This window comes from Populus nigra, unplaced genomic scaffold (genome assembly GCF_951802175.1).
Source record: "Populus nigra unplaced genomic scaffold, ddPopNigr1.1 SCAFFOLD_124, whole genome shotgun sequence".
NCBI lineage: Eukaryota > Viridiplantae > Streptophyta > Magnoliopsida > Malpighiales > Salicaceae > Populus > Populus nigra.
Genome location: NW_026909643.1, coordinates 16,169 through 42,500, shown reverse-complemented (window position 1 = coordinate 42,500; position 26,332 = coordinate 16,169). Strand labels below are relative to the sequence as shown.

Genomic DNA, 26,332 nt, shown 5'->3' with positions numbered 1-26,332 from the left:
GAATATCTACTGGAATTTTGTTTGTTGAAGCTTATTTTAGAGTTAATTGTTATGACGTTCCATTTCTGCAACTGACCTCATGTGTCAGTTATTAACTAAGAGGTGGAATTGTGTATTGTATCTTCTTGGCAGGAGCAGTGGATTTCAAGTAGCATCCAATCATCGGCCATGTACAAAAGGAACTGCCACATTAGAGAACTGACCTTGATGGAACTCCGTACAATCTCTTACTGTTAGACAGTGAAGGAATAGATGCCTATGATCAAACAGTAAGTGCATTTACCTTATCAAGATGAACTGATGATTGTTGTGCTGCTTTTATGTTTTAACAGTTCAAGAATTGATGAAATGGCTAGTAAATTATTCACACTTTCAGTTATTTCCTTTCCACATTCCATGTTTTAGATGACTCTAATTGTTGCATGAACTAAGTAGCAAATTGTTTGGAGCCAACTTGTGTAATTGCAGAAACAATCGCATGTTTTTTAGCAGGTTTGTCTGTAATGATACATGTAAAATGCACCAGCATTGTGCAATGGTTCATTTTTTAGTCAGTTAGCTGAGTTTCTCTGTGTGAATGATGCAAACTGATGGTGAAAATCTTTGCTTGCTTAGCCGTTATCAGTGGATATAGGATCAGTTAACAAACTACAAGCAATCGCATGGGCTTGTTAGAATTATTTGTGGAAAAGGCTAGGGTCAAGTGCTGTGAGGTCACTGGACTTGACCATTTAAATTGTGAAATTGGAAATATTAGACACTCTTTTGTTGTTTTCGGTTCTCAAGGTCATGATCTTGTTTGGAATGAATATAAAAGATGGGATCTTGATGTTTACACTGTGAAGTCAGTTCTAGCAAAGCACTAATTAGTATAGATCCATTTCCAATCACACAAAGGATAAAGGATTAGAGAGGAAAGCACTAATTTGTTTTAAAGACTAGCAATTGTTATAACTACATGTGTGTAACATACTGTTCATGTTTTTTATTTTTCCAGCAATATGAATGGCTTATTGGATCACAATATGCTACATCTGATTGGGTTGCAATAAGAAAACCTCCACCTTGTGCCATTGATTCTTGGGGCTTAGGTAAGTCTATTTTGCTCCATTTTTACATGGTTGCTTAATTATATCGTGCGTAATTTTTATGTTGGGCATGCTTATTGTAATCTTTTCAAGTAGTTGGAACTTTGCCTTTCATTGGGACAATATTGACAGTTTGTATAAGAAAACTAATGGAATGATTTTCTTTCATTACATCCTATATTGAGTACAATCAAACTCTCAGAAACATGATTACACATTTAGGTGTGTGGTAAATAACAATACTTACATTACAATGATGGAAAAGTTGATTCCTTTTACTATATGCACAACATAATTGATAAAATATGAATTCTGTTGAAACAGCTTGAAATATGTTGAATTTGATATTGAATTTTGTTGATAGGATTTTGAGGGAGAGATGGGAGAAATGGGTGAGAGATATTGATGTTTGAAGGAAATGTTTAAATTGTTATTCAACACTTTGAAAAATGCAAAACCACTTTTAGGAGTTTTACGAAAAAGTAAGTATTCTTTAAATTCGGTGATTGCAATTATAATTACGCGTGGAAAACATGTATACCCACGCAAATTAAATAATGTCGTGTGATTTTTAATTGAAATTATATTAAAATAAATTTTTATAATTTGTTTAACATTGTTATATTAAAATTATTTAAAAATATAAGAATATTAATTTGATATTTTTTTTTTAAATGTCATAATACAAAAACAAATCCTCATCCAAGAGAGTAATAGTATTCTTTAAATTCGGTGATTGCAATTATAATTACGTGTGGAAAACATGTATACCCACGCAAATTAAATAATTTCGTGTGATTTTTAATTGAAATTATATTAAATTAAATTTTTTTAATTTGTTTAACATTGTTATATTAAAATTATTTTAAAATATAAGAATATTAATTTGATATTCTTTTTTTAAAAATGTCATAATACAAAAACAAATCCTTATCCAAGAGACTAATAGTATTCTTTAAATTCGGTGATTGCCTTAACCATAAATATTAACAATATTTATTGCTCGTCCGTGTAGAACTTGCAATCAACTAAATTGGATTGTGCCTAAAAAATTTATAAAACAAATGTATTTATATTTTCATCCACTAGTATTATAATTATTATTTAATTATTATTTCACTACGACATAAAAGATAGATACAATGTATATGATAAGAGACAGATACAAATGTGAGTAACTATTGTAACACATAATAAATTATGTTTTTTTTTATATTGCATTTTTTTCTTTTTTAAAAAATGAAAAAAATTCTTTAATCTTGTATTACCTCGCATGTTTCTGATTTTATTTACCATTTATTAGTTGAGCAAAAAATATCCGAATAAAAATAAAAAGTTTGATGGATCCAATAAAAATAAAATGATCCAAATAAAAAAAAAACTACTTGAGGTGGTAACAAAAGTTAGAAGGACCAATAAAAAAAATGAACTCCAAAACTATTATAAAGATAAATTTATTTAATATTTGTTCAACTAAATATTTTTTTTTCATCACCCATTTGTGCTGTATAAAATACTAACTGAACATAATCTAAAAGTCTACTTCTGTCACTAGTTAGAAAATATAAATGAAAATATAAAATACTAACCGAACATATTTTATTTTAAAAGATTGTTTAAGTACTAGTAGTTAAAGAAGTATGCTTATTTCAAAAAATGCTTATTGGTGTTGTCATGTTAATTAGATTAACATGGATGATCGATCGTGGATGTATCGTCGTCTTATGGATGGTCGCCTTCGTCCTGAATACATTACCGGTGTTAGAAGATTTATCAATTTTGCATTTTCAATTGATAAAAATATATCTGGGGGAAAAATTAGATGTCCTTGTGTGAGGTGCAAAAATCAAAAGTTTTTAAAGGAAGATGATGTTTGTAAACATCTATTGACAAAAGGTTTTTTACCTTGTTATGAAAATTGGACTGTACATGGGGAGCCTTATGTTGCAGAACCAATATTGGCTGGACCTTCATCGATTGGAATGAGTCATGTTGTTAATGATGTTTGTCTAGAGAATCCATATAGGAATATGGTTATGGATGCAGTGGGGTTGGGTGATGCATTCTACAATGATAATGTGTCTAGTCCTGTGGTAGCAGGAGAAATTCCAAATCCGGATGCAACTAAATTTTTTAAGCTTTTGAAAGCTGCGGAGGAGCCGTTGTGGGATGGGTGTACCAAGCAATCCAAATTATCTGCTTGTGTACAATTGCTTAATATGAAGTCAACTTTAAATTTGACTCAGAATGCCTTCAACAATTTCATTGACTTTACAAAAAGTTGCATGCCTAATGATGAAAATTTGGTTTCAAATTTTTATGATGCCAAGAAATTTATGCGGCCACTTGGACTTGGTTATGAGAAATATGATGTGTGTCCTAATTACTGTATGCTATACTATGGGGCAGATGCAATGAAAATAAATTGTGATTTTTGTGGAAGTTCACGATACAAACCTAGAAATCCAACTAGTAAAGGTTCCAATAAGGCGGAGAAGCAACTCCGATACTTTCCTCTAACACCAAGGCTTCAGAGACTATTCATGTCCCCATATCATGCCAAAGATATGACATGGCATCATTTTCATAAGTCTGATAATGGGGTTATGGTGCACCCATCTGATGGGGAGGCATGGAAGGAGTTTAATCGTGTCCACTTAAGCTTTGCATCAGATCCGAGAAATATTCGGTTAGGGTTGTGCACTGATGGGTTTTGTCCATTTGACATGTCTTCAAATACATACTCTTGTTGGCCAGTAATTGTGACTGTTTATAATTTGCCTCCGTGGAAGTGCATGACTAGACCATTCATGTTTTTGACAATGATGATTCCTGGGCCAAAGAATCCGGGTAAAAAGCTTGATGTTTTTCTAAGACCTTTGATTGATGAGTTAAAGAATTTGTGGTTTTTTGGTGTTGAAACATATGATGTATACAGAAAGGAAAATTTTCAATTAAGGGCAGCTTTGATGTGGACCATTAGTGACTTTCCAGCATATGGCATGTTATCGGGGTGGAGTACTCATGGAAATCTGTCTTGTCCTTATTGTATGGAGCATAGCAAGGCTTTTAGATTAAAAAATGGGGGGAAAACTACATTTTTTGATTGTCATCGACGATTCCTACCCATGGACCACCCATATAGATTTCAATATGATAAGTTTTTGAAAGGAGTAATTGAAAGGCTTCCTCCTTTACCTCGTCCATCTGGTTTGGAAATGTTAAATGAAGTGTCCAAGTATACTGAGGGACATAATGGAGGTTCATCATATAATGATAAAATTCCTGGCTTTGGTGTTAAGCACAATTGGGTGAAGAAGAGCATTTTCTTGGAGCTTCCATATTGGCATACAAATTTGATTCGTCATAATCTTGATGTCATGCATATTGAGAAAAATGTCTTTGACAACATTTTTTATACAGTAATGGATTGTCCGAATAGAAGTAAGGACAATTTAAAGGCTAGGTTGGATATTCAATTGTATTGTCAGAAGCCAAATTTACATTTGCAACAAGATATGAGTGGTCGGCTTTACAAACCTAAAGGCACTTATTGTCTATACAAGAAACAACAACAAGAAGTTTTGTCATGGATGAAGGAATTATCATTTCCTGATGGTTATGCTTCAAGCATTTCACGATGTGTGAAAGAGGCACAATGTAAGGTTTCAGGGATGAAGAGCCATGATTGTCATGTCTTCATTCAAAGACTTCTTCCAACCGCTTTCCGACCTTACTTACCTAGGCCACTGTGGGAGGCATTAACTGAACTGTCCGTATTTTTCCGAGATATTTGTTCAACAAATTTAAATGCTCAGCACATGGAGTTAATGCAGATGAATATAATCGAAATAATTTGCAAACTTGAAAGGATTTTTCCTCCATCCTTCTTTGACTCCATGGAACACTTGACGATACATCTACCTTATGAGGCAAAAGTTGGTGGACCAGTTCAATATCGATGGATGTATCCATTTGAACGGTATGTTTTCATACTATGTTAATTTTATTCACTTTTTATTTTTTAAAAATAAACTAATTGACAGAAATGGTATAGGTATATGTTTTATATGAAGAAGAAAGTGACCAATAAAGCTAAAGTTGAGGGTTCCATATGTGAAGCATACTTGATTGATGAAATTACCAATTTTGCATCTCATTATTTTGGTGATGACGTGCAAACAATTTGGAATCGAGTTCCACGGAATGATGATGGTGGCCTTAGAAGTGTAGATGGATGTCTCTCTATTTTTTCCTATCCAGGGAAAAAATTATCCAAAAGATTTTATAAAAGGCAGTTGTCACATGCTGAAATGCAAATTGCGCATAACTATGTGATATTCAATTGTCAAGAATTGAAGCCTTATTTAGAGTAAGTATGAAATATGAATTTGTACTAAATTTATAATAATTTATTATTAACTTTAACATTTTAAAATTTTAGGCAATGTCGACAAGAGCTAAAGTCACAACAACCACATGCGAGTGATGGTGAAATTGAAAAATTATGCGAAGTGATCTTTCCAAATTGGTTAAAAAATAATGTAAGTATTTTAGTAAAATTAATTGATATTTTATGTCAATTAGCTACTTTAAAAATATTATTAATCTCTTTTGAATCATTATTTCTTATGGAGTTAACTATTATGCTAGGTGGAATACCAATCTAATGGAATTGAAAATCAGCTCTTTGGACTTGCTATGGGCCCTTCAACTTCAGTGAAATGTTATAATGGCTATTATGTGAATGGTTTTAAATTTCATACTCAACGTTATGGTCGTTTTAAAAAGACAATGAATAGTGGAGTTTGTGTGAAAGGAAATTGCTATGATGATAATGAACGTGATTATTATGGAATGCTTAAAGAAGTTGTTCGGCTAAAATACTTGGGGAGTAAGTGCAAGTTATTTATGTTTAAATGTAATTGGTATGATACAAAACGAGGGATTAGAGTGCATCCTTCGAATGGTTTGGTTGAAATCAAGCATACATCTCGACTACACGGAAATGATGATTTTGTGTTAGCACAACAATGTCAACAAGTCTACTATACATATCCACCTGGTAATAAATCATCTGAATGGTGGACGGTTATTAAGACAACTGCTAGAAGTCGTTATAATGTTGACATGGGTGAATTTATTGAAGATGCCAACAATGTGAGATCATTTGATGTTGATCAATCAGATGAGATTTCTCAATCATGTCGTGTCTTTCCTACTCAAACACTTGATGATCCAAATATACTTGTTGAACCATCTTATTATGAAGAAATCAGGCAACATGAATTGATTCAACTTGACATGAATTGGGGAAACAAAGATGATGAAGATGAAGATGAAGATGAAGAAGAAGAAGATGATGGTGATGGTGATGGTGATGGTGATGGTGATGAAGAAGAAGAAGATGATGATGATGAGGATGATTGTTATGGTGGTGATGGTTAGGAATGATGATAATAATGAGTAGCACAAGTTAATTATATTTTATAGTATATGTAATGAATTATCTTTATTATATGTATGAATGATTTCATATTATTTGACAATATTTAGGCTGTCAATGTTTTCTTTTTTTATATTCAAGTGTGGGTTATGCATCACATTACATAAATCATTTTCATTCACCTTTGAAACCATTTATAACCTTTCAAGTATCAATCTTTAAATTGTGATTCTGATGTTATATTTTATTTTGTGATTCGTTTTCTTGCTTACAGATGCTGAAGCGTGAAAGAAAGGGTTCTTCCTACTCAATGTTTTGATTTATAGGACCAAACATCAAGGTAAGCATACTCATAAATTTTGATTTTTGCTTAATTAATTATTTAGATTATTATTTTTATTATTGTTTGTGGTAATTGGCTTTTGACAATTTAAACTTCATGGCTGAGTTTTGTCAATGAGATGTAACAGTTTGTTTTCATTCTAGTTATGGCAATCTTGGAAAAATATCTGTGAATTTTTTGTTCCTGATAGTTTAACTATGAACTAATTTATTGTTATGTTGTATAAATTGCCATATTCTAAATGTTAGTTATTTTTTCTGGTTTTTAGCATGCCTCGACGAGGATCCATATTAGATTCTAGGAGTGACAGGTCCACTTCTAGGAGTGACAGGTCCACTTCATCCAAGTCATTTCAAACTACATCAAGGCATAATAACAAAGGATCCACATTTCATCAACCTGTGTATCAGAACGCAAATGAGTATTATATACCTACTTTGGGGAGTACACATCCTCCTCAACATGATTATGGGAGGGTTGATTCATATCAATATTGTGAGGGCTTTCGTTTTCAAGATTTGCTTCAAACTCAAGGAGGTTTCTCTCGAGATAATCAACTTGTTTATGGAGGACATAATTTATATGGGAGTTATGGGAGAGTTGAAGGTAATGATGATGATGTGAACATTAGAAATGAAGATGAGGGAGACGGTAGTAATGAGAGAGGTGTATGTGATGAGGATCACGATGGTGTTCCATCATATCACGGTTCAACATCTTCTCCATACAATTATGATCAAAGTGTTAAAAGGAAGGGTTTTGACACGTCAATAGATCCAATAACAAGAAAAAAGGAGCTTTGTTTGTATGGAACAACCGAGTAAGTTCAAACTTTCAATAACTAACTTATTAAGGTTATATTTTCAGGTATGAAAAAAATTACTTATTATTGTGTAATTATTTGTTTAATATAAGTTTGTTATTATATATTTTCAGGTTCAATAATGCATCGTGTGGTCGTGCAATCGGAGATATTTTGAGGTCCAATTTTAAGGGAGCATGGCACTCTTGGGAAAAAGTAGATTCAATGTGCAGGGATGAACTCTTTAAAGAGTTTAAGGTAAGAACCAACACTAATTGTCATAATATTCTTTTTAATTTTGATAACTTTAATGTAGAATTATAAAAATTATCAACTAAATAGCTATGATTGATTTGTGTTATAATTTGTTCTTATTTCTTGTTTACTCTTTAATATCATTTAATTTCTTTAGTTATTATATCATCTTGCAAATTCTGAACAAGATAACACAATATGATTAATTATTTATATAATTTGAAATTTTGTGCACTCTTTTTACTTGGTATATATATTATTTGGTAGAAAAAATATTCCTTTCCTGAGGAAGATGAGTCGATTGTTCGTAATATTTGGGAAGATAAGGCTAGGATAGCTTTGAATCAACAATTGACCCGAGCTCGCAAGAAAGCCATGTCAAAAGAAAACACTACAAATATTATAGATTGTCTTGATAAAGGTCCTGCCTGGATAAACAATGATGACTGGAATCAAATGATCAAAGATGTTTGGTCCACCCCTGAATTTCAAAGGAGATCTGAATCTGCTAGGAGGAATCGATTAACCAAAACAGATGGCAAAATAAGCACTCATTCTGGAGGAACAGTGTCATTTGCATCATATCGAGCTAACATGGTAAGGATTTTTTTTTAATGCTTAAGATAATAAATTAAAATTTGTATATTTATCTTTTATAATATTTATTAATCTTGAAAGCAAGAGGAAGCTGGTGGAAAAGAACCTCCATGGGATGATGTCTTTACAGCTTTGCATCAAAGTACTAAGCAATCTGGTAGCTTTATCGACAACAAGTCTAAAAAAGTGGTTGTATGTATTTTTATTTGATTATTTCTTAATATAACTTAAGTATTATTCAACATTCAAATTAATTTATTGTTGCATGTATTTTATTTGTAGGAAAATTATAAAATGGAGATGATTTCAAAGTATGGAACTGATCGGGAAAATCATCCTTCATTTGATGGAGCAGCTTGGTGTGTGGCTTCAGGAGGAGTTACAAAGGGTAGGGTATATGGTGCACCTCGTATGCCAAAATCAAAAGTTAGTACAAGCTCTTCATCACATTCCTACTCGGTGGAGTCATCATATCCCAGTTCATCGTATCGAGCATTGCAAAAGGAGATAAAGGATAAAGAAGAGGAGATAAAGAAAAAAGATGATTTTATTCTTGAAATGAAACGGCAGATGGATTCCATGAAAGAATATCTTGTGAACAATCTTGGATACCATGGTGGGACATCAAATATTGATCAAGGTATGCCACCACCTTTGACTCCATCAATACCGCCACCTATGGCTCCTCAGATAATGACACCTATGGGTCCTGCATTTCAACCAATTTTTAGACCTACACCTCGACCTTTATATCCTGCTCAATCTTCTGTTGATCCACAATATCATGGTTCGTCTTCGCAACCAGCACCATGATTGTATTTTTTGTTGTTTTTTTTTATTGTATTTGAACTTAATTGTATTAATGCAAGTTTAACTAAATTTTTATAATATGAATATTATTTTTATTTTGTTTTTTATTAATGATATAATTAGTTTTAATATTAATTAATTTATGTTGGTTATATATATTCTACAATTTTTAAATTATTGATAAATAATTAAATAAATAAATTAAAAGTGATTTTAATAAATAAATAAAAATTTGATTTAATAAAAAAACAAAATGCATGAATCAGCAACGGAGAATCCGTTGCTGATTCACAAAATGAGCAACGGATTTGTCCGTTGCTGATTTGGCAGCAACGGATAATCCGTTGCTAAATGTCAGCAACGGATTTTCCGTTGCTGCCAAATCAGCAACGGACAAATCCGTTGCAAAAAAATCAGCAATGACAAATCTGCATCCGATTTGTGCCGTTGCTGATTCCGTTGCTAAATTGTTTTAGCAACGGATGTTAGTTTTATTTGCAACGGAATCGTCCGTTGCTAATTACTCCATTTTTTAGTAGTGTGAACCCTAAACCCTGAACCCTAAACCCTAAACCCTAAACCCTAAACCCGAAACCCTAAACCCTAAACCCGAAACCCTAAACCCCAAACCCTAAACCCCAAACCCCTAAACCCCAAACCCCTAAACCCCAAACCCTAAACCCTAAACCCTAAACCCTAAACCCAACCCCTAACCCCTAAACCCTAACCCCTCAACCCTAAACCCTCAACCCTAACCCCTCAACCCCTAACCCCTAAACCCTAAACCCTGAACCCTAAACCCGAACCCTAACCCCTAAACCCTAAACCCTCAACCCTAAACCCTAAACCCTAAACCCTAAACCCTAAACCCTCAACCCTAAACCCTAAACCCTAAACCCTAAACTTTTTTTGGATAAGAAGGGAAAGGCCCCCTCCCGGAACCCAGAACGCGTGCCATTGGGCAGGCCCAGGCCCAGTACGGGGCGAAACCTCCTGCTGACCCAGGCTCTTACGAGGGGATTCAGCGCCCAGCGTCGAACTCGTCCCCGCTTATGCGGAGCGCGCGCTCTCTACCGGTACGCCACGACCCTCGGGGTCCCTAAACCCTAAACCCTAAACCCCAAACCCCAAACCCCAAACCCCAAACCCCAACCCCTAAACCCTAAACCCTAAACCCGAAACCCCAAACACCTAAACCCCAAACCCCAAACCCCGAAACCCCAAACCCCAAACCCCGAACCCCAAACCCCAAACCCCAAACCCTAAACCCTAAACCCCACCCCTAACCCCTCAACCCTAAACCCTCAACCCTAAACCCTCAACCCTAACCCCTCAACCCCTAACCCCTGAACCCTAAACCCTGAACCCTAAACCCGAACCCTAACCCCTCACCCCTAAACCCTAAACCCTAACCCCTAAACCCGAAACCCTAAATCCTAAACCCGAAACCCTAAACCAAAACCCTAAAGCGAAACCCTAAACCCTAAACCCTAAAACCCTAAACCTTAAAACCCAAAACCCTAAACCCTAAAACCTAAACCCTAAACCCTAAACCCTAACCCTAAACCCTAAACCCTAAACTTTTTTTTTAACCCTAAACCCTAAACCTCTAAACCCTAAAACCCTAAACCCTAGACCCTAGATCCTAGACCCAAACCCTAGACCCCAAACCCTAAATCCTAGACCCAAACCCTAGACCCCAAACCCTAAACCCTAAACCCTAAACCCTCAACTCTCAACCCTCAACCCTCAACCCTAAACTTTTTTTTATAAAAATTAAGATGTATATAATTGATGGAAAATTCTCTACATTGCTACGAGGGGCATACCCCAAGAGAAATTAAAGAAACAAGCTGATTGCAAGCAGCTGGCAAATAGACGAAAGAACAATGTAAAGAAAAGAAAAGAAAGGAATACATGCCCGGCCTCTGCGTGAACAGTGGCCATGAAAATAAATGCTCCTATGAGAAAACCATGCAGACTCCACGTGAACAGTGGTTGATTTCTAACTGGCGCTTTTTGCATCTTCACAGATCATCATCAAATGGAAGGAAGGCGTTTCATACTTTTTTTTTTTGTTTTGCTTTCCCCCCTCTTTTAGCTCCTTGGTAGTCTCCAGATGCATTTGAAAGTGCCAGGGATCTGAGTATGATCCTTTTCGAGAAGGCAGATACGGATGAGTTCAACAACTTCATCCATGCGCTCTTGTGCTGTCTTAAAAACTCTGTTGAAAATTCTGTTGTTTCGCTCAAACCAGATGAAATAAACAGATGTAGAGAGAACAAGTCTTGCTATTATATGGGAAAATTCCTTGTTGTTCCTCAGTGTGGAACCCGCCCACAGAAGCAATCCATTCCAAGTTAAAGAGGGCCAGGCTATAAGTGTTTTTACTGAGATGTTACCCCATAATATTGATGAGTATGCGCACTGGAAGAAAAGATGGTCATGAGTCTCATTATGCGTGCCACATAGAACGCAGGTTGATGAAGATAGGATACCGAAGGAGGTGAGCCTGTCCATGGTGTGCAGTCGCTCCATTGAGGCTATCCAGAGAATAAAAGCTTGACGAGGAATATGCCCTTTGAACCAGATTAGATGATATAATGAGTCCAATGGCCTGGAATCCCTAAGCAGTTCCCATGCTGAATCAATTGAGAAATTTCCTGAGGAGTGTCCCGGCCAAGTGTAATAATCACATAAGTGAGGTCGTGGCTGTGAAAGGATGGAATTCCAGACAGGTTGGAGGTCAGAGTGCCCAGGAGGGAATGCCCATCTTCCATTTAGAATTATATCTGACACTTTTGCATCCCATGGTAGACCCGTTGAAGATAAAACTCTGAAAGGGAAAAGATCACAAAACCTTTTGTTGTCCGGGAGCCAATAGTCCAGCCATAGAAAGGTGTCCCTGCCATTTCCTATGCATGGCGTGAACAAGCCCTTGCACCAGCTTCTGCTTTGAAGAATTTTCCGCCAGGACCATGAAGAAGTTGAGGGGACATTGGTATACCAGAAGCAGCGCCCTCTAAGAAGAACAGAATGCACCCAAATTACCCAAAGTGAAGTCCCCTCTGATAGCAGCCTCCATACGTACTTTAAGAGAGCAGCCTTATTCCAAGTTTTAATACTTTTAATCCCCAAGCCACCCTCTTAGAGAGGGTAGCATAAAGAGGTCCAGGTAACTTTGGCTCCTGTGGGAGTGAGCGTAGTTCCTTTCCATAGAAACGCAGATAGGATGCTCTCAATTTTCCTGACTGTGGCACATGGCAGAATATAAACATGCTGGACCAATATACTTGTATCGAGAAAAGAGTGGATTTAATAAGCTGAAGACGCCCAGCATAGGTGAGGGAGGCTGAGGTCCAGACCTTAATCCTAGAAGTGATTCTGTCAATCAAAGCCAAACAATTCTGATAAGTCAGCCTGGTGCTAATTAAAGGGACGCCAAGATACTTCACTGGCAGAGTCCCCGGCTTGAAGTTAAGCTGGTTTGTGATTGCTATCCTGAGATCTGGATCCACCCCTGATAGGAAAACATAACTTTTGTCGTGATTAATAGCTAGCCCTGATATCTTACAGAAGGAATCCATGGCTACACGAATAATGCCAACCGAAGCCAGGTCTGCTTGGCAAAAGATCATCAAGTCGTCCGCAAAACTGAGATGAGTGATTTTGTTCTGCCTACACCTCCAATGGAACTTGAAGCTAGGATCCATAGTGGACTTACTCAAGATACCTCCTAATCCTTTCATAGCCAAAACGAAGAGATAGGGGGAGAGAGGATCACCTTGGCGAATGCCTCTACTGGACTGGAAAAAACCATGCAGAAGACCGTTGATACCAACAGAAAAGTGAGCTGAAGAAATACATAGGTGAATCCACCTAACCATACGGTCTGGAATGCCAATGGCTTTCAATCCCATCAAAATGTAAGGCCAGCTGATTGTGTCAAATGCCTTCCTGAGGTCCACTTTTAGTGCACATCTTGCCGGGCCCCTGTTTAAATGATAGTTGTGCATTAATTCTTGAGTGAGCAATATATTATCTGAGATTTGCCTTCCAGGGACAAAGGCAGACTGTGAGGGACCAATGACTTCGGGTAAGATAGTCTTCAACCTAGCCACCATGATTTTGGATATGCACTTGTACATTACGTTGCAGCAGGAGATGGGCCTGTAGTCATCCATGCAGGTAGGATTCTCTACCTTAGAGACTAACGCAATTCTAGTTGCATTGACACATCGTGGGAGAGTGGTATGGTCAAAGAAATATTTTATTGCTGCTAAAAATTCAGCTCCAATAATGTCCCAGCAACGTTTGAAAAATAGAGATGTGAATCCATCTGGCCCGGGTGCTTTGTTGTCTGGGATGGAGAACAAGGCAGTCTTGATCTCCTCATTTGTGACAGGAAGTATAAGCCCAGGGATCAGAGGAGTGGGGATAGGGTTGGTGAAAAGCATCGAAGGATCCTCCTCTGGATGTGGGACAGTGGATGTCAATAAGGACTGGAAATGCTTAACTGCCAAAGTCCTATCTCTTTCTGATCATGGATTAGATTACCCGTCTCATCAGCAAGAACATGGATCCCATTCCTTGATTGTCTATGTAGCAGAGACCTGTGAAAGAATTTTGTGTTGCGGTCCCCTAACTTTAGCCATTGGATCCTTGATCTCTGCTTAAATATAGCCTCCTCATCCTTATAAAGCTGAGAATAAAGTACAGCACATTCCCTTTCTGCAGCAAGAAGATCTTCTGAGGTGGGAGACTCATCCAACAGAACTTGAGCTAAATTCCACCTTGTTTTTGCCTCTGCCACTCTAGCTGATATATGGCTTGAGTTGTTTCTATGCAAGTCCTTGAGTGCATGCTTGATAAGTTGAAGTTTAGAAGTGAATCTGTACATCGGGTTGCCATTTACTGGAGATTGCCAAGTTGCTTTGACAATGTCCTGAAAGTCCATTCGGTCTGCCCAAACATTCAAGAATTTGAAAGGTGCAGGCATTCGGGGTGAAGGAGGGGTTAAGGCTAGGATCATGGCACTGTGATCTGAGTGGTCTCTTGGGAGGAAGTTAGCGTGGGCTGCTGGCCAATAGGAAAGGAAAGGGAAATTACCAAATATCCAATCCAGTTTCTTCATAATAGCATCCTTTCCCAGCTGGCCATTATGCCAAGAAAACTTTAGCCCTGAATATAGGGTATATGACAGAGCTCGGCATCATGGATGCAACGGCCAAAATCTTCCAGATGACTATACCAGTGTGTGTCACCCCCTGAGCGATCAGTAGCCTTCAGTGTAGCATTAAAATCACCCATGAGGACCCAAGGTGATGATGAGAACTGAGGAGCTTGACTTAGTATGTAATCCCATAACACCCCCCTACCAGCAGGCGTATTGAGCCCATAGACAAAGGTTATCTTGAGACTAGTATTAGAGGAGAGTGTAGTAACATCACAAGTTACCCACTGCTCAGAAAAATTAATGCATGTAAGATTATACTTCAAAGGGTCCCAACCCACAAGGATTCGACAGCTTGCAGATGCACTAATGTTGGATAGAAAATTCCAAGAGGGAAGAGCTAGACTTGAGATAACTGGATCCAGTCTGGCCGGTGCAATTTTGCTCTCCAACAAGCCAACAATTCCAAGCTTGTGATTAGTAACCCAATCTCTAACAGTTTTTTGTTTGTTGGGGGAATTAAGCCCCCATACATTCCAAGATCCTATATTTATCATGATTATTGAAATACAGTAAACTGAATACAGCAGGCTATTATTGGCAGATAGCCTTCTTCATTTTCTTCCCTTTCTTTTTCTTAATCTTAGAGGGGGAAGGAGAGGTACCTGTCTGAATCGATGAGGTGTCAAAAGAACTATCCTTGGCAGTCGATGAGGCTTCACTACTGCTAGCAAAAGCTACCATCTTGCTCTCCACACAGGGTGGGAAACCAGTTATGAGATGTTGGCATTCTTCAACACTCAAAGGATCAGCTTCTGAGGTATGGTCTGACTCGTATGCCTCCTCTCCACGAGTTCCTTGGAGGATGGCTTTGCTAGTTGAGGGTAGCAGATGCAACCTATCATCACCAGAACCTATTGGAGTACCATGGGCTAACAAGTTAGCTGCAAGACTGGTAGCAGGGGGAGTAGGTGCAGAGGGAGCTTGAACACCCACAAGGAAGTTAGATGCAGAGGGACTAGTAGCAGAGGGAGTACGGTCTGCGACAGTAGGGTTAGCTGCTACAGTCTGAATGTCTGTATCCCTAACCTTAGAGGGAGCTTCCTTGCTCAATATTCTAACATTAGTTGGACATGGTACAGTGTTTGGTTGGCCCACTGTAGTCACCCCACGGCAGACATGGCCAAAAACACACCACTTTTCACATCGGGGAGGCCTCCATTCATACTCAACCTGAATTAAAACTGGCTCATCCGACAGTTTGCTTTCCATGTCAAACTGGTGAATGAATGGCAGTGAGGCGTCAATCTCCACACATACTCTCGCATAATCCAGACGAGTGCAATTGTAAGTCTGCTCATCACATGACAATGGCTTACCTACCATACTAGCTGCGAGACTGAGTCCAGATTTTGACCACAATGGAAACGGCAGACCATGTAGACGTATCCAAACAGGAAGTTTTGAAATTTTGTTCTTGTCAAATACAAAATGAGGATGCCATTGCTGGAGGATTATGGCCTTTCCCCCGAACATCCAAGGTCCTTTCTCCAGGACCACATGCATTTCGGCCTCAGTTTTGAAACGAAAAACCATGAAGCCATTGGCAGTAGTCATCACATTTTCAAGTCCATAGCTTGCCCAGACTCTAGATGCAATGGTGTTAACAACATGAAATGGCATTTTAAATCCAGGAAAGAAACCTATCATACAGCGGGTCCATTTCTCTGTAGTCTCTGTCAGAATTGCCTCAGGAATTTTAAGACTAGCTCCAGCCTGCTGTCGCGGTATAGGCTCCAAGGAGAACCGTGTGCTAGTGTCCGTGACTCTTACCCTCTCCGCCCAGGAAGGAGAAGGAGAGGCTTTAGAGCTTGAAAGAGTGGCGGTGTGCTGCCTAACAGGGTTGCTTGTGGTTATTTTAGGCTGAGAGTGTAGAGGCAGTTTTTGGAGATTTGGTTGTGTTTGTTTTTGTAGTTTCTGGCTAGTTCCCGACAGGGGTAAGGGGTTACTGGCCATGGGTGTACAGCAAGGTGAATCAAGTGGTAGGTTTGCAGCAAGGTGCGTGGTAGGAGGGAAACCGGGAAGGGAAGGAGGCAGGAGGAACAGAGAGACGTATTATAGAAAGGCAGAAAGGTGTGAACCCATATCTCTCCGGCGAAGCAAGATAATAAACATCCGAACGGTCAGAATATAGAGGGCACAGAGGAGCAACACATACCTGAAAGTGAGGAAGATCTAATGGTGGCCGGCCAAGCTACACAGCTCCGGCAGCATAATTTCTCTCTAAAAACTTTCCAGACCTTCTCTCTCCTCCTAAACCCTAGACCCTAAACCCTAAACCCTAGACCCTAGACCCCGAACCCCGAACCCCGAACCCGAACCCGAACCCCGAACCCGACCCCCGAACCCCGAAACCCGAAACCCTAAACTCTAAACCCGAAACCCCAACCGAAACCCGAAACTCGAAACCCCAAACCCGAAATCCAAACCTAAACCCTAAACCCGAAACCCGAAAACCCTAAACCCTAAGCCCCAAACCCCGAACCCCAAAACCCGAAACCCTAAACCCGAAACCCTAAACCCTAAACCATAAACCCTCAAACCCTGAAACCCCGAACCCCGAACCCGAAACCCCAAACCCCAAACCCCAAGCCCCAAGCCCCAAGCCTCAAGCCTCAAGCCCCAAGCCCCAAACCCCAAACCCCAAACCTGAAACTCGAAACCCGAAACCCTAAATCCTAAACCCTAAACTTTTTTTTTTTAAGTTAAGATGTATATATAATGTAGAAAAGTGTCTTACAAAAATACAAGGGCATCCCCAGGAAATTCATCAAACCGAGGTCATATTAAATAGTAAAGAAAACTCAAAGAGATACAAATAAACAAAGAACTAATGCGTGGCTGCTACGTGAACAGTAGCCATGTAATTAATTCATCTCATGCTTCCAAGCCGGTACGTGAATAGTAGGGATGTAATTATTTTTCCAATGAACAGTGTTATGTGTTTCTTCTTCAGCGGTTTGCAATATGAGTTGGGACGCGGTTCTGATGGGGTTGCTGGATACCCCAAACATCACATATACTGGTTGGGATTATGCTTTTGAACTCCATAAATGTTATGTGTAGGCGGACCAGTTGAAATATTGTCTCAGCAATTGTTGGAGCAGTTTGGAACTGGATGCTAAAGATTCGGTTGTTTCGTTCATACCACAGCTGGTAGACCGCGGTTGATAGCAAGAGGCGTGCTATAATATGTGTTACGTCTGTCTTGTTGCTGTAAGTTGCAGAAGCCCATTGTAGCAGATTATGCCAGGAAGAACTTGGCCAATTGATATTTGCTCTTGCATTGACCGTTTGCCATACTGTTTAAGAAGTTTGGCATTCCAAGAACAAATGCTCATGCGTTTCGGTATGGTTTCCACAGAAGCTACATGCAGTATTCTGAAGTATTCCAGCTGAACGAAGACGATCCATGGTTCGTAGCCTACCAAGACCTGCAAGCCAGAGGATGAAGGATTGCCGAGGGATGTGGCCTTTGAACCATAGTAACTGATGCATGTTATTTACTAGCCGTTTATCACGAAGTAATTCCCATGCCGTTTTAATGCTGAAAAGCCCTGATGGATGACCCTTCCAGTCACAATAGTCTTTAGAGTAGGGGTTCGGATGAAAAGTAATGGATTCCCAGTAGCCATGCAGTGCAGGTATGTCCATTGGAAAGTTCCATTAGCCTGCATTGATGATATCGGATACCCTTGCATTCCAATTTAAACCTGTAGCAGTGAGAGTTCGTAGAGGATAGTTGTCAATAAGCCTTAATCCTCCAGGAAGCCAGTAATCAAACCAGAGCGAAGTGGAGTTGCCGTTTCCTATTCTGTTGATGAACCAACCCTTGCACCAGTCTCGGCTCTGCAATATTTTCCTCCATGACCAAGATGGATTGGATGGCATTGTGACTTGCCAAAATGAATTGCCACGTAAGAGGTTTGCATGGATCCATGTTGTCCACATGGAATCTGTATTCGTGAGGAGATGTCAGATGTGCTTAAGAGTTGCTGCTTGATTCCATGTTTTTAGTTTTTTGATTCCCAATCCTTCTTCATGCAGAGGGTAACAAACGGCATTCCATGCCACCTTTGCTCCTGTGGGTGTGAGAGATGTTCCTTTCCATAAGAAGGCAGCCAGGATGCTTTCTATCTTGTTAAGTGTTGCACAAGGGAGAATGAAGATGGAAGACCAATACACTTGGATTGAGAATAAAACCGACTTTATCAATTGTAGCCGACCAGCATAAGTGAGGGATGAGGATGTCCACAATTTTATTCTCACTATAATCCTCTCCAGCAATGGAAGACAATCTTTATGAGTGAGTCGTGAAGATAAGAGAGGGACGTCGAGATACCTCACAGGAAGAGTTGTTTCCTGTATGCCTAGTTGCTTTATGATCATGTTGCGCAAGCCGCTAGTTATACCTGACAAGTATAGGGAACTTTTTGCAAGATTAATGGAGAGGCCTGAGAGTGTGGCAAACCTGTCTAAGCTGGATTTGAGTACCATGATGGAACCGGGATCAGCATGACAGAAAAGCATTAAATCATCTGCAAAACAAATATGAGTTAGTTTGGTTGGCTTGCACCGCTAGTGGTATTTGAATGCACTACTTTGGACGGATTGATTAACGATGCCCCTTAAGCCTTCCATCGCCAAAACAAAGAGGTAGGGAGATAGTGGATCACACTGTCGAATGCCTCTTGTAGCGTGGAAGAAACCGTGCAGCTCTCCATTGATGTTGATTGTATAGTGGACGGTGGTGATGCATGTTGTTATCCAGCGTATCATGTCATTTGGCAGACCAATAGTGTGCGGTCCTTCAATGATGAAATCCAAGCTAACAGTGTCAAAAACCTTCTTCAAGTCCACTTTAAGAGCACATCGGGTTGGCCCCTTGTTGTGATGATAATTGTGCAGTATATAGCTCTTGTGCAAGGAGAATAGCATCAGAGATATTGCGGCCAGGAAGGAAGGTAGACTGTGAAGGGCCGATCACATCCACTAAAGTTGCTTTGAGTCTAACAACAAGGAGCTTAGAGATGCATTTGTAAAGTACATTGCAACAAGAGATGGGTCTATAATCATTCAAACTAGCTGGATGTTCTTTTTTTGGCACAAGGGCTACTCTCGTGGCATTAACACATCGAGGGAGAGAGTTATTGGTGAAAAAAAATCTGATAGCAGCAAGAAAATCAACCCTGATGATGTCCCAGCTTGTTTTATAGAAGAGTGCATTATAACCGTCTGGCCCTGGAGCTTTAGAATCTAAGATGGAGAATAGTGCCGCCTTTATATCATCATCGGTGATGGGAGTAAGAGCTGCAGCTTTGGAGGCTTCTGTGATGGTGTTAGGAAAGATGTCTTTGACCTCTGTGACGCGGGACAACAAGCAAAAGAATTAAAGCTGGGAAAAGAAAGAAGCCTAGAGGAAGAAGAGGAAAAGAAAAAAGCCAAAGAAGAGAGGAGAGGAGAGTAGGGAGATGCAAAAATCTGCAATTTTCATTAATCATCAATAGTTGTCCTTACATTTAGAAAAGTAGGGTATTTATACTAAAACCCTAACTAGAATAAGCAATTGGGCTTATGGCCCATTAAATAAAATATCCAACAATAATTAATCCAACCCAACAAATAAAACCAAATTCATAAACCTTAACTAAAAGTCCATATGAATTAAGCTCAAAACATAAGCTAAAGCCCAATTTCTTAATGGTTTGGGCTATCCTCCATCGTCTATAATTATACGAGCGCGTAACCAATGTTTCCGGTTCGATGTCCCCATCAATTCTCTCGGGGTTGGAAGAACTCGACCCCGTCGAGTATAGGTCAAGGCAGCTCCGATAATACTCTCAAAGATAAGGATCAAGCTGTTATGATGTCTCTTTGAAAATCCAAGTACAGTCTGAATCTGGTCCTCGAGCCCATATACTAGGATTTGCTGAAGTTCATCAACCCTGGTAAAAACAACTTGTGCATTCAAAGTAGCATTAATATATTCCTTTTGTGCCAAAGATATGGATAATGAGGTAGGGGTATCAAAAGGAGCATCAAGCATAAGGTGTATTTTATAAAGAATGAGGTCCTTCATGTTAAAAGTAGAGCTAATATCAAAGTTTAATGGCAATTTAATGGCATAATTATTTGATTCAATCATTTGCAACACTTTGAATGGTCTAGTACTACTTACTTGCAATTTATGATCAGTTTCCAAAGGACACCGTTCATGTCTAATCTGTATCATGAAATAATCTCCAACATCAAGTGCATCATGATACTTAAGTAAATCAGCTTGAAATTTGTATTGTTCATTGCTTGCTTGAATTTGTTTCATGATCTCAATATGCAAATTATGAACCCTACACGGTAATGACTCAGCTGACTTAAACATCCTATCGTGAGGAGATATGGGAGGGTGTTCTATAGGCTTCTCAGGTTTGTAACTATGAACACTAAATGATTGAGGGTGTAGAATGTGACAAACATTGTTTGAAACCTGTGTAGATATGGTATGAACACGATCAAGTAAACTAGGATTATCTTCATCTTCCTCATCACGTGCATGTGGTAAGGGGTCAAAAAGCTCAATATGTTGCTCTAAACTTATGATGCGCTGGGCACCAAGCATGTGGGATGAGGAATCAGGTAGTTTAGGAGGACTAATATCATGAGACTCTTCTAAGACCATACGTATCTCTACAGGCGATTCCACTGAAGAGTTCCCTAAAACTTCCTCTACTATTGAAGCAGACATATCAGACTCTTTTTTAACCTCAGTCTCAAGCTCATGTGGACTCATTGTGTTAAGTCCCTCTTTTTGCACATCCTAGTCATCCAGGTCACTAAAATCCTCAATATTAGGCTCATACACTTCAACACTACAATATTCCTCTTTACCTATATCCTTATGTTTTTTGGATGACTAAGGGTTTAGAGGTGCGATCTAAGGAGATATGACCAAAGCCTAAACAATTAGTACACTTAACCTTTGAACTCACCTTAGACACTTCATTGACAACTCGTTTGCCCTTATCTTTCTTACAAAGTTGGGTGCTACTAGGATTAAGTCTGTGGGGTGGAGCACCTAACAAAGAATCACTGCTTCTGAATTGGGACTTAGTAGGGATACTATAAGAGTCCTGACGATTCTTCCACTGATTCTTTGTGACCAACTTGTAGTCTTTAACTAAGGTATAAGCTTGGTCAAGGGTAGATACACCTTGAAATACAACTTCTCTTCTAAGATCATCATTTAGGCCTCTACAAAATCTACGTAAAGTCATGGCTTCATTCTCTCTTATGGCACATCTAATCATGTAGTCGTTAAACTGCGTTATATACTCATTGATAGATTTAGTTCCTTATCTTAGATTGTTCCATTGGTCTAAGAGTTTATTCCTATAAGACTGGGGTAAGTACTTCTCCTGAAGTTTATGTTTCATTTTGATCCAATCAGTTATAGGAGGTTTACCTCTCATCTCTAAACAATCCTCAACATCTCTCCAATAAACTTTGGCTTCATCAATGAGTTTCATCTTAGCAAATCTAACTTTTCTATTATCAGACAATTTATGCCACTCAAAGAATTTATCCATATCACGAATCCACATATCAAATATCCAAGGGTCATGACGACAGTCAAAAGTGGGAGCTTCTATTTTGTTAGGACTTAAGACTCGCTCATCAAAGTCATCGTATTCAGAATAACCTAAATGATAGTCATATTGGTGGCGCTCAGAGTGAACTTGTCCATAATGATTGTTCTTGTGATATTCATTAGTCTTTGAGTGCCTTATTCGAAAACTCTCTTGGGGTTCAATTCTCTTAAACATGTTGATCACCTAAGCTTGCAGTTCCCTTTACATGGTCATCGAGACTATCACTAAGGTTGAGTCTACAGCAAGTGTAAACTTAAACTTGGACACTAAATGATCATGACATAAATGCATGCAACACTAACTTATAAATGGAATTGAGATCACAAATGGTTCTTGCATGTAAAATCACAATACAAAAATAAAGCTAATTTTTTTTTTGTGAAGATTAATCAAGAACAGATTATGCCAGGAAAATTATAAGCAAGCAATGCTAGACCTTTTAAGTGTAAATGATTAATCAAATAATGGTAACAATTTTTACTAACTTCAACGGGCTCAACAACTAGTTGCTAAATATCAAAGAAGAAAATGGTTAAGTAAGAGTGAACAGAAAAAAATGCAAGGTGCGATTTTTTTTTTTTAGGCACAAAAGTAATATTAACGACAACTTTGACTACCAAGTGCAATACCTAAAGTAAAATCAACAAATCAAAAAGTAAAGTAATTTACTGACTTGACTGCTTTGGAGGAGTATGCTGGAATTTGATGTTGATGATGTGGTGAAGACAATGACATGGCAGACATGTGGCAGCAATGGGTAGACAAGGACATGGCAGCTGATATGACAGAAACTGACGATGTGGCAGCTGGTGGAGCAGCCCTTGACTGGTGTGGCGATGACGTGTCGGATGACGTGGCTCCAGGAGGTTGACGTGGCAGATGACATGGCAGGGTTAATTATATTCTCAGCTGGAGTTTTTTTGTTTCTTCTTTCTTTCTTGCTTCCCTAGCTTCTGTGACCCGTTGCCGCCGCTGTCGGCGATGGCTCACTCCGTGCTCCTGCTTGGGCCAGCGGCGCGAGGGGAAGAGGTGGAGGTGTCTGGTGTCGCTTCTGGGCAAGGCTGTTGATCCGGTGTCGCTGTTGGGCGGGGGCTGCTGCCGAAGGTGAGGGCGCTGTGGATGGTGGGTCGCGGCTGGTGCTGTTGCTGGGGTGCGGTTGACGGCGCTGATGGTTAGCAACGCTAGAACTGATGACTGAGATCTACGGTGGTTGTGGCGCTGCAGGTTTGTTGAAGGCAGTAACTCGGCGTGGTCTGCGATCGATGGCTGTGGTCGGAGTTGATGTGGAGTGGCCGATTGTTCTGTGGAACTGATGTGCAGGTCTTCTTGGTGGCGGGCTGCCGCTGATGCTTGCCTAGGACGCCGCTGCTAAGGAGTCGACGAAGACAGTGACGATGATCTGATCTCGGTTTTGGTGGCTATTGGGGATGCCTAAACTGCTCTCTGGTGAGGATGAAACTGGTTGATGCGTGGATCCGTTGTGATGGGTGTTGTGGGTAGCTATTGCTGGTGGTTTTGTGCTGCTGAAGCCGGAGATCCACTGATGTCTCTTGCGGTGTCAATCTGGTGGTTGCCGCTGGTCTGTGTCGGAGGTAGCAAATCGGCGTGGATCGGTGGACTGATTTGCAGGTCTTCTCAGTGGTGGGTCTGCCGCTGAGACGCCATAGATGGCAGTGGCGCCGCTGCTGGAAACCCGATTACAGTGGATGATGAACAGTGATTTGAACAGTGAATAGTGAACAGTAGTTTCTTGTAATCAGAATAGTAGGGTTTTTTTTTTTCCAAGAAGAGTAGGGTTTCATATAAATGTGTAGATCGTTTAATTGTAAGAACAATTAAAAGCCATGCTCTGATACCAAATTTGACGCGGGACAACAAGCAAAAGAATTAAAGCTGGGAAAAGAAAGAAGCCTAGAGGAAGAAGAGGAGAAGAAGAAAGCCAAAGAAGAGAGGAGAGGAGAGTAGGGAGATGCAAAAATCTGCAATTTTCATTAATCATCAATAGTTGTCCTTACATTTAGAAAAGTAGGGTATTTATACTAAAACCCTAACTAGAATAAGCAATTGGGCTTATGGCCCATTAAATAAAATATCCAACAATAATTAAATCCAACCCAACAAATAAAACCAAATTCATAAACCTTAACTAAAAGTCCATATGAATTAAGCTCAAAACATAAACTAAAGCCCAATTTCTTAATGGTTTGGGCTATCCTCCATCGTCTATAATTATACGAGCGCGTAACCAATGTTTCCGGTTCGATGTCCCCATCACTCTGTAGTCAATGTGGGATGAGGGGCTGTAAGAAGGTTCTCAAAATACGTGGATGTCATCTTCCCTATGTCATATGGATCGTGAACCAGAATCCCATTTTCATCCTGCAAGCTATGTATTCTGTTCCTTACCTGGTGGTGGAGCAGAGATTTGTGAAAAAATAAGGTGTTTCTGTCGCCAATTTGAAGCCATTGCACTCTTGATTTTTGCTTGAAATAGGATTCCTCATCTTTACAAAGCTGCATATATTGAGCAACCATTTCTCGTTCATTAGATTGTGCACTATAGGATGTTGGATGCTCATCTAGATGAAATTGTGCTGCTTCCCAATCTGTTTTGGCTTTGGCTACACTGTGTGTGATGCTGCTTGTGTGATGCAGGTGAAGCTTCCTTAGAACATTTTTCAAACGGCGCAGCTTAGTAGTGAATTGGAACATAGGATTTCCAGTTACCGGTTCTTGCCAAGAGGAGGCAACAGTAGCAAGAAAATCACTTCGTTTAGCCCATATGTTCAATAATTTGAAAGAAGAGTATTGTTGCTGGTTGAGGCTGTGAAGACGTGTGATCATTGCACTATGATCAGAAATATTGCGAGGCTCAAATGTTGCATGTGTGGCCGGCCAAGTAGTGAACAGACTAGAATTGCCAAATACCCAGTCTAACTTTTTTTGAATGGTATTGCATCCATGTTGACCATTGTGCCATGTGTATTTAATACCTGAGTAAGGAGCTTACATGAGTTCTGATTGACTGATACATGTAGCAAAATCATCTTGGTGGCTTGGCCAGTGAGTGTCCCCCCCAATTTTGTCTCCTGTTTGCATTATGGCATTGAAGTCGCCCATAATAATCCATGGAATGCAAGAATTTAAGGAACTCTCTTGTGTTATGAAAGTCCATAGATCATGTCTTTCGGCTAGTGTATTATGGCCATATATGAATGTGATTTTGGTTGGGTGAGTAAGGCTACGGTGAGTGGCTTCACAGGTTAGCCATTGGGGTGCTCTCTGTAAGCAAGTGAGGTTGAGTTTGTGGGTATTCCAACCAACAAGGATTCAGCAAGTTGTGTTGGAGGCTGTATTTGAGTAGTAATTCCAATGGGAAGGTGCAAGATTGGTTTGAACAGCTGCTAGATTAGCAGCATTTACTTTGGTTTCAAGAATGCCAAAAATATCAAGACTGTGTTTTTATGCCCAAGCATGGATGGTTTTTTGTTTTTGGAGCCCATTGAGACCCCATATGTTCCAGCTACCAATAATGAACATTTATTCGTGGGATAATGAACAATGAAAAAGAAAAGCTAAAGGCCCCGGGCCTCCTTTTTTTTCCTACCCCCTTTCTTTTTCTTGACAGTAGTTGGGGTGGGTGGTGGGGAGTGAATATGGCTGTCAGTTGGGTGGATAGAGGATGTAGATGCCTCAGTTGAGACCTCCTGAGCAGCGGAGGATGTTGCACTTGAAGTGCGAATAGAGTCCATTTTACTTTCAAGATAAAGAGTAGCATGCATGCTATTGAAATGATGAGTTTGAAGGCCATTGAGTTTGTTGCTATCCAATTTTTGACCCATATTTTGATATTTTTTCAGAAAAAACTAAAAATAGCAAAAAAAACAATGAAAACCCAAAAAATGCATTTTTGATATATTTGCATCGTTTTTAGCATTTTCAACATCATCTCAAAAGAATTTAAATTTTCAAAGGTATTTGGAACGCGTTCAACTTTTAAACGCGTAAATTTTATGATCACTGATTTTACTTATTGAGTTGACGTTGATATTGCTAGCTTTCAAAAATACAAAAAAATCAAAATTTACAAAAAAAAAGGAAAAGAGAAGGAA

The 26,332-nt window shown here is 39.2% G+C and overlaps 4 protein-coding genes and 1 long non-coding RNA gene across 5 annotated transcripts; 2 read left to right on the top strand and 3 right to left on the bottom strand.

Moving 5' to 3' along the window:
- Window positions 1–217: 217 nt before the first annotated feature.
- Window positions 218–6,874, top strand: LOC133680747 (uncharacterized). Its single transcript, XR_009836381.1, has 3 exons — window positions 218–269; window positions 998–1,091; window positions 6,809–6,874. It is a non-coding gene; the product is annotated as an uncharacterized LOC133680747 (long non-coding RNA).
- A 272-nt stretch (window positions 6,875–7,146) lies between these two features.
- LOC133680745 (uncharacterized) lies at window positions 7,147–9,434 on the top strand. Its single transcript, XM_062103723.1, has 5 exons — window positions 7,147–7,697; window positions 7,814–7,937; window positions 8,202–8,531; window positions 8,613–8,723; window positions 8,814–9,434. The coding sequence occupies exons 1-5, from the start codon at window positions 7,147–7,149 to the stop codon at window positions 9,342–9,344; spliced, it is 1,647 nt and encodes a 548-aa protein (XP_061959707.1). The 3' UTR covers window positions 9,345–9,434.
- A 2,004-nt stretch (window positions 9,435–11,438) lies between these two features.
- Window positions 11,439–16,530, bottom strand: LOC133680750 (uncharacterized). The gene is made up of 7 exons (XM_062103726.1): window positions 15,180–16,530; window positions 14,931–15,058; window positions 14,606–14,801; window positions 13,899–14,522; window positions 12,467–13,812; window positions 12,274–12,361; window positions 11,439–12,175 (listed from the first exon to the last, which is right to left on the bottom strand). The coding sequence occupies exons 1-7, from the start codon at window positions 16,528–16,530 to the stop codon at window positions 11,439–11,441; spliced, it is 4,470 nt and encodes a 1,489-aa protein (XP_061959710.1).
- Window positions 16,531–17,526: 996 nt separating this feature from the next.
- LOC133680749 (uncharacterized) lies at window positions 17,527–18,465 on the bottom strand. The gene is made up of 3 exons (XM_062103725.1): window positions 18,268–18,465; window positions 17,946–18,144; window positions 17,527–17,876 (listed from the first exon to the last, which is right to left on the bottom strand). Exons 1-3 carry the CDS (start codon window positions 18,463–18,465, stop codon window positions 17,527–17,529), a joined length of 747 nt encoding a protein of 248 aa, XP_061959709.1.
- A 6,026-nt stretch (window positions 18,466–24,491) lies between these two features.
- LOC133680748 (uncharacterized) lies at window positions 24,492–25,972 on the bottom strand. The gene is made up of 2 exons (XM_062103724.1): window positions 25,828–25,972; window positions 24,492–25,213 (listed from the first exon to the last, which is right to left on the bottom strand). Exons 1-2 carry the CDS (start codon window positions 25,970–25,972, stop codon window positions 24,492–24,494), a joined length of 867 nt encoding a protein of 288 aa, XP_061959708.1.
- Between the last annotated feature and the right edge of the window lie 360 nt (window positions 25,973–26,332).

Bases quoted from the DNA above. Each gene is read 5' to 3' on its own strand.
- LOC133680745 (XM_062103723.1), top strand. From the start codon at position 7,147: ATGCCTCGACGAGGATCCATATTAGATTCTAGGAGTGACAGGTCCACT. The intron at 7,698-7,813 runs GTAAGTTCAAAC...ATATATTTTCAG, and splicing joins TGTTTGTATGGAACAACCGA to GTTCAATAATGCATCGTGTG. The intron at 7,938-8,201 runs GTAAGAACCAAC...ATTATTTGGTAG, and splicing joins AACTCTTTAAAGAGTTTAAG to AAAAAATATTCCTTTCCTGA.
- LOC133680748 (XM_062103724.1), bottom strand. From the start codon at position 25,972: ATGGACTCTATTCGCACTTCAAGTGCAACATCCTCCGCTGCTCAGGAG. The intron at 25,214-25,827 runs GTAGGAAAAAAA...CTCCTTACTCAG, and splicing joins TGTCAAGAAAAAGAAAGGGG to GTATTAAATACACATGGCAC.
- LOC133680749 (XM_062103725.1), bottom strand. From the start codon at position 18,465: ATGCCATCCAATCCATCTTGGTCATGGAGGAAAATATTGCAGAGCCGA. The intron at 18,145-18,267 runs GTATCCGATATC...TGTGACTGGAAG, and splicing joins GTTTAAATTGGAATGCAAGG to GGTCATCCATCAGGGCTTTT. The intron at 17,877-17,945 runs GTAGCTTCTGTG...CTTCTTAAACAG, and splicing joins AATACTTCAGAATACTGCAT to TATGGCAAACGGTCAATGCA.
- LOC133680750 (XM_062103726.1), bottom strand. From the start codon at position 16,530: ATGGCCAGTAACCCCTTACCCCTGTCGGGAACTAGCCAGAAACTACAA. The intron at 14,523-14,605 runs GTGACACACACT...CCCTATATTCAG, and splicing joins GGCTACTGATCGCTCAGGGG to GGCTAAAGTTTTCTTGGCAT. The intron at 12,362-12,466 runs GTATTAAAACTT...TTCTTCTTAGAG, and splicing joins GGGTGGCTTGGGGATTAAAA to GGCGCTGCTTCTGGTATACC.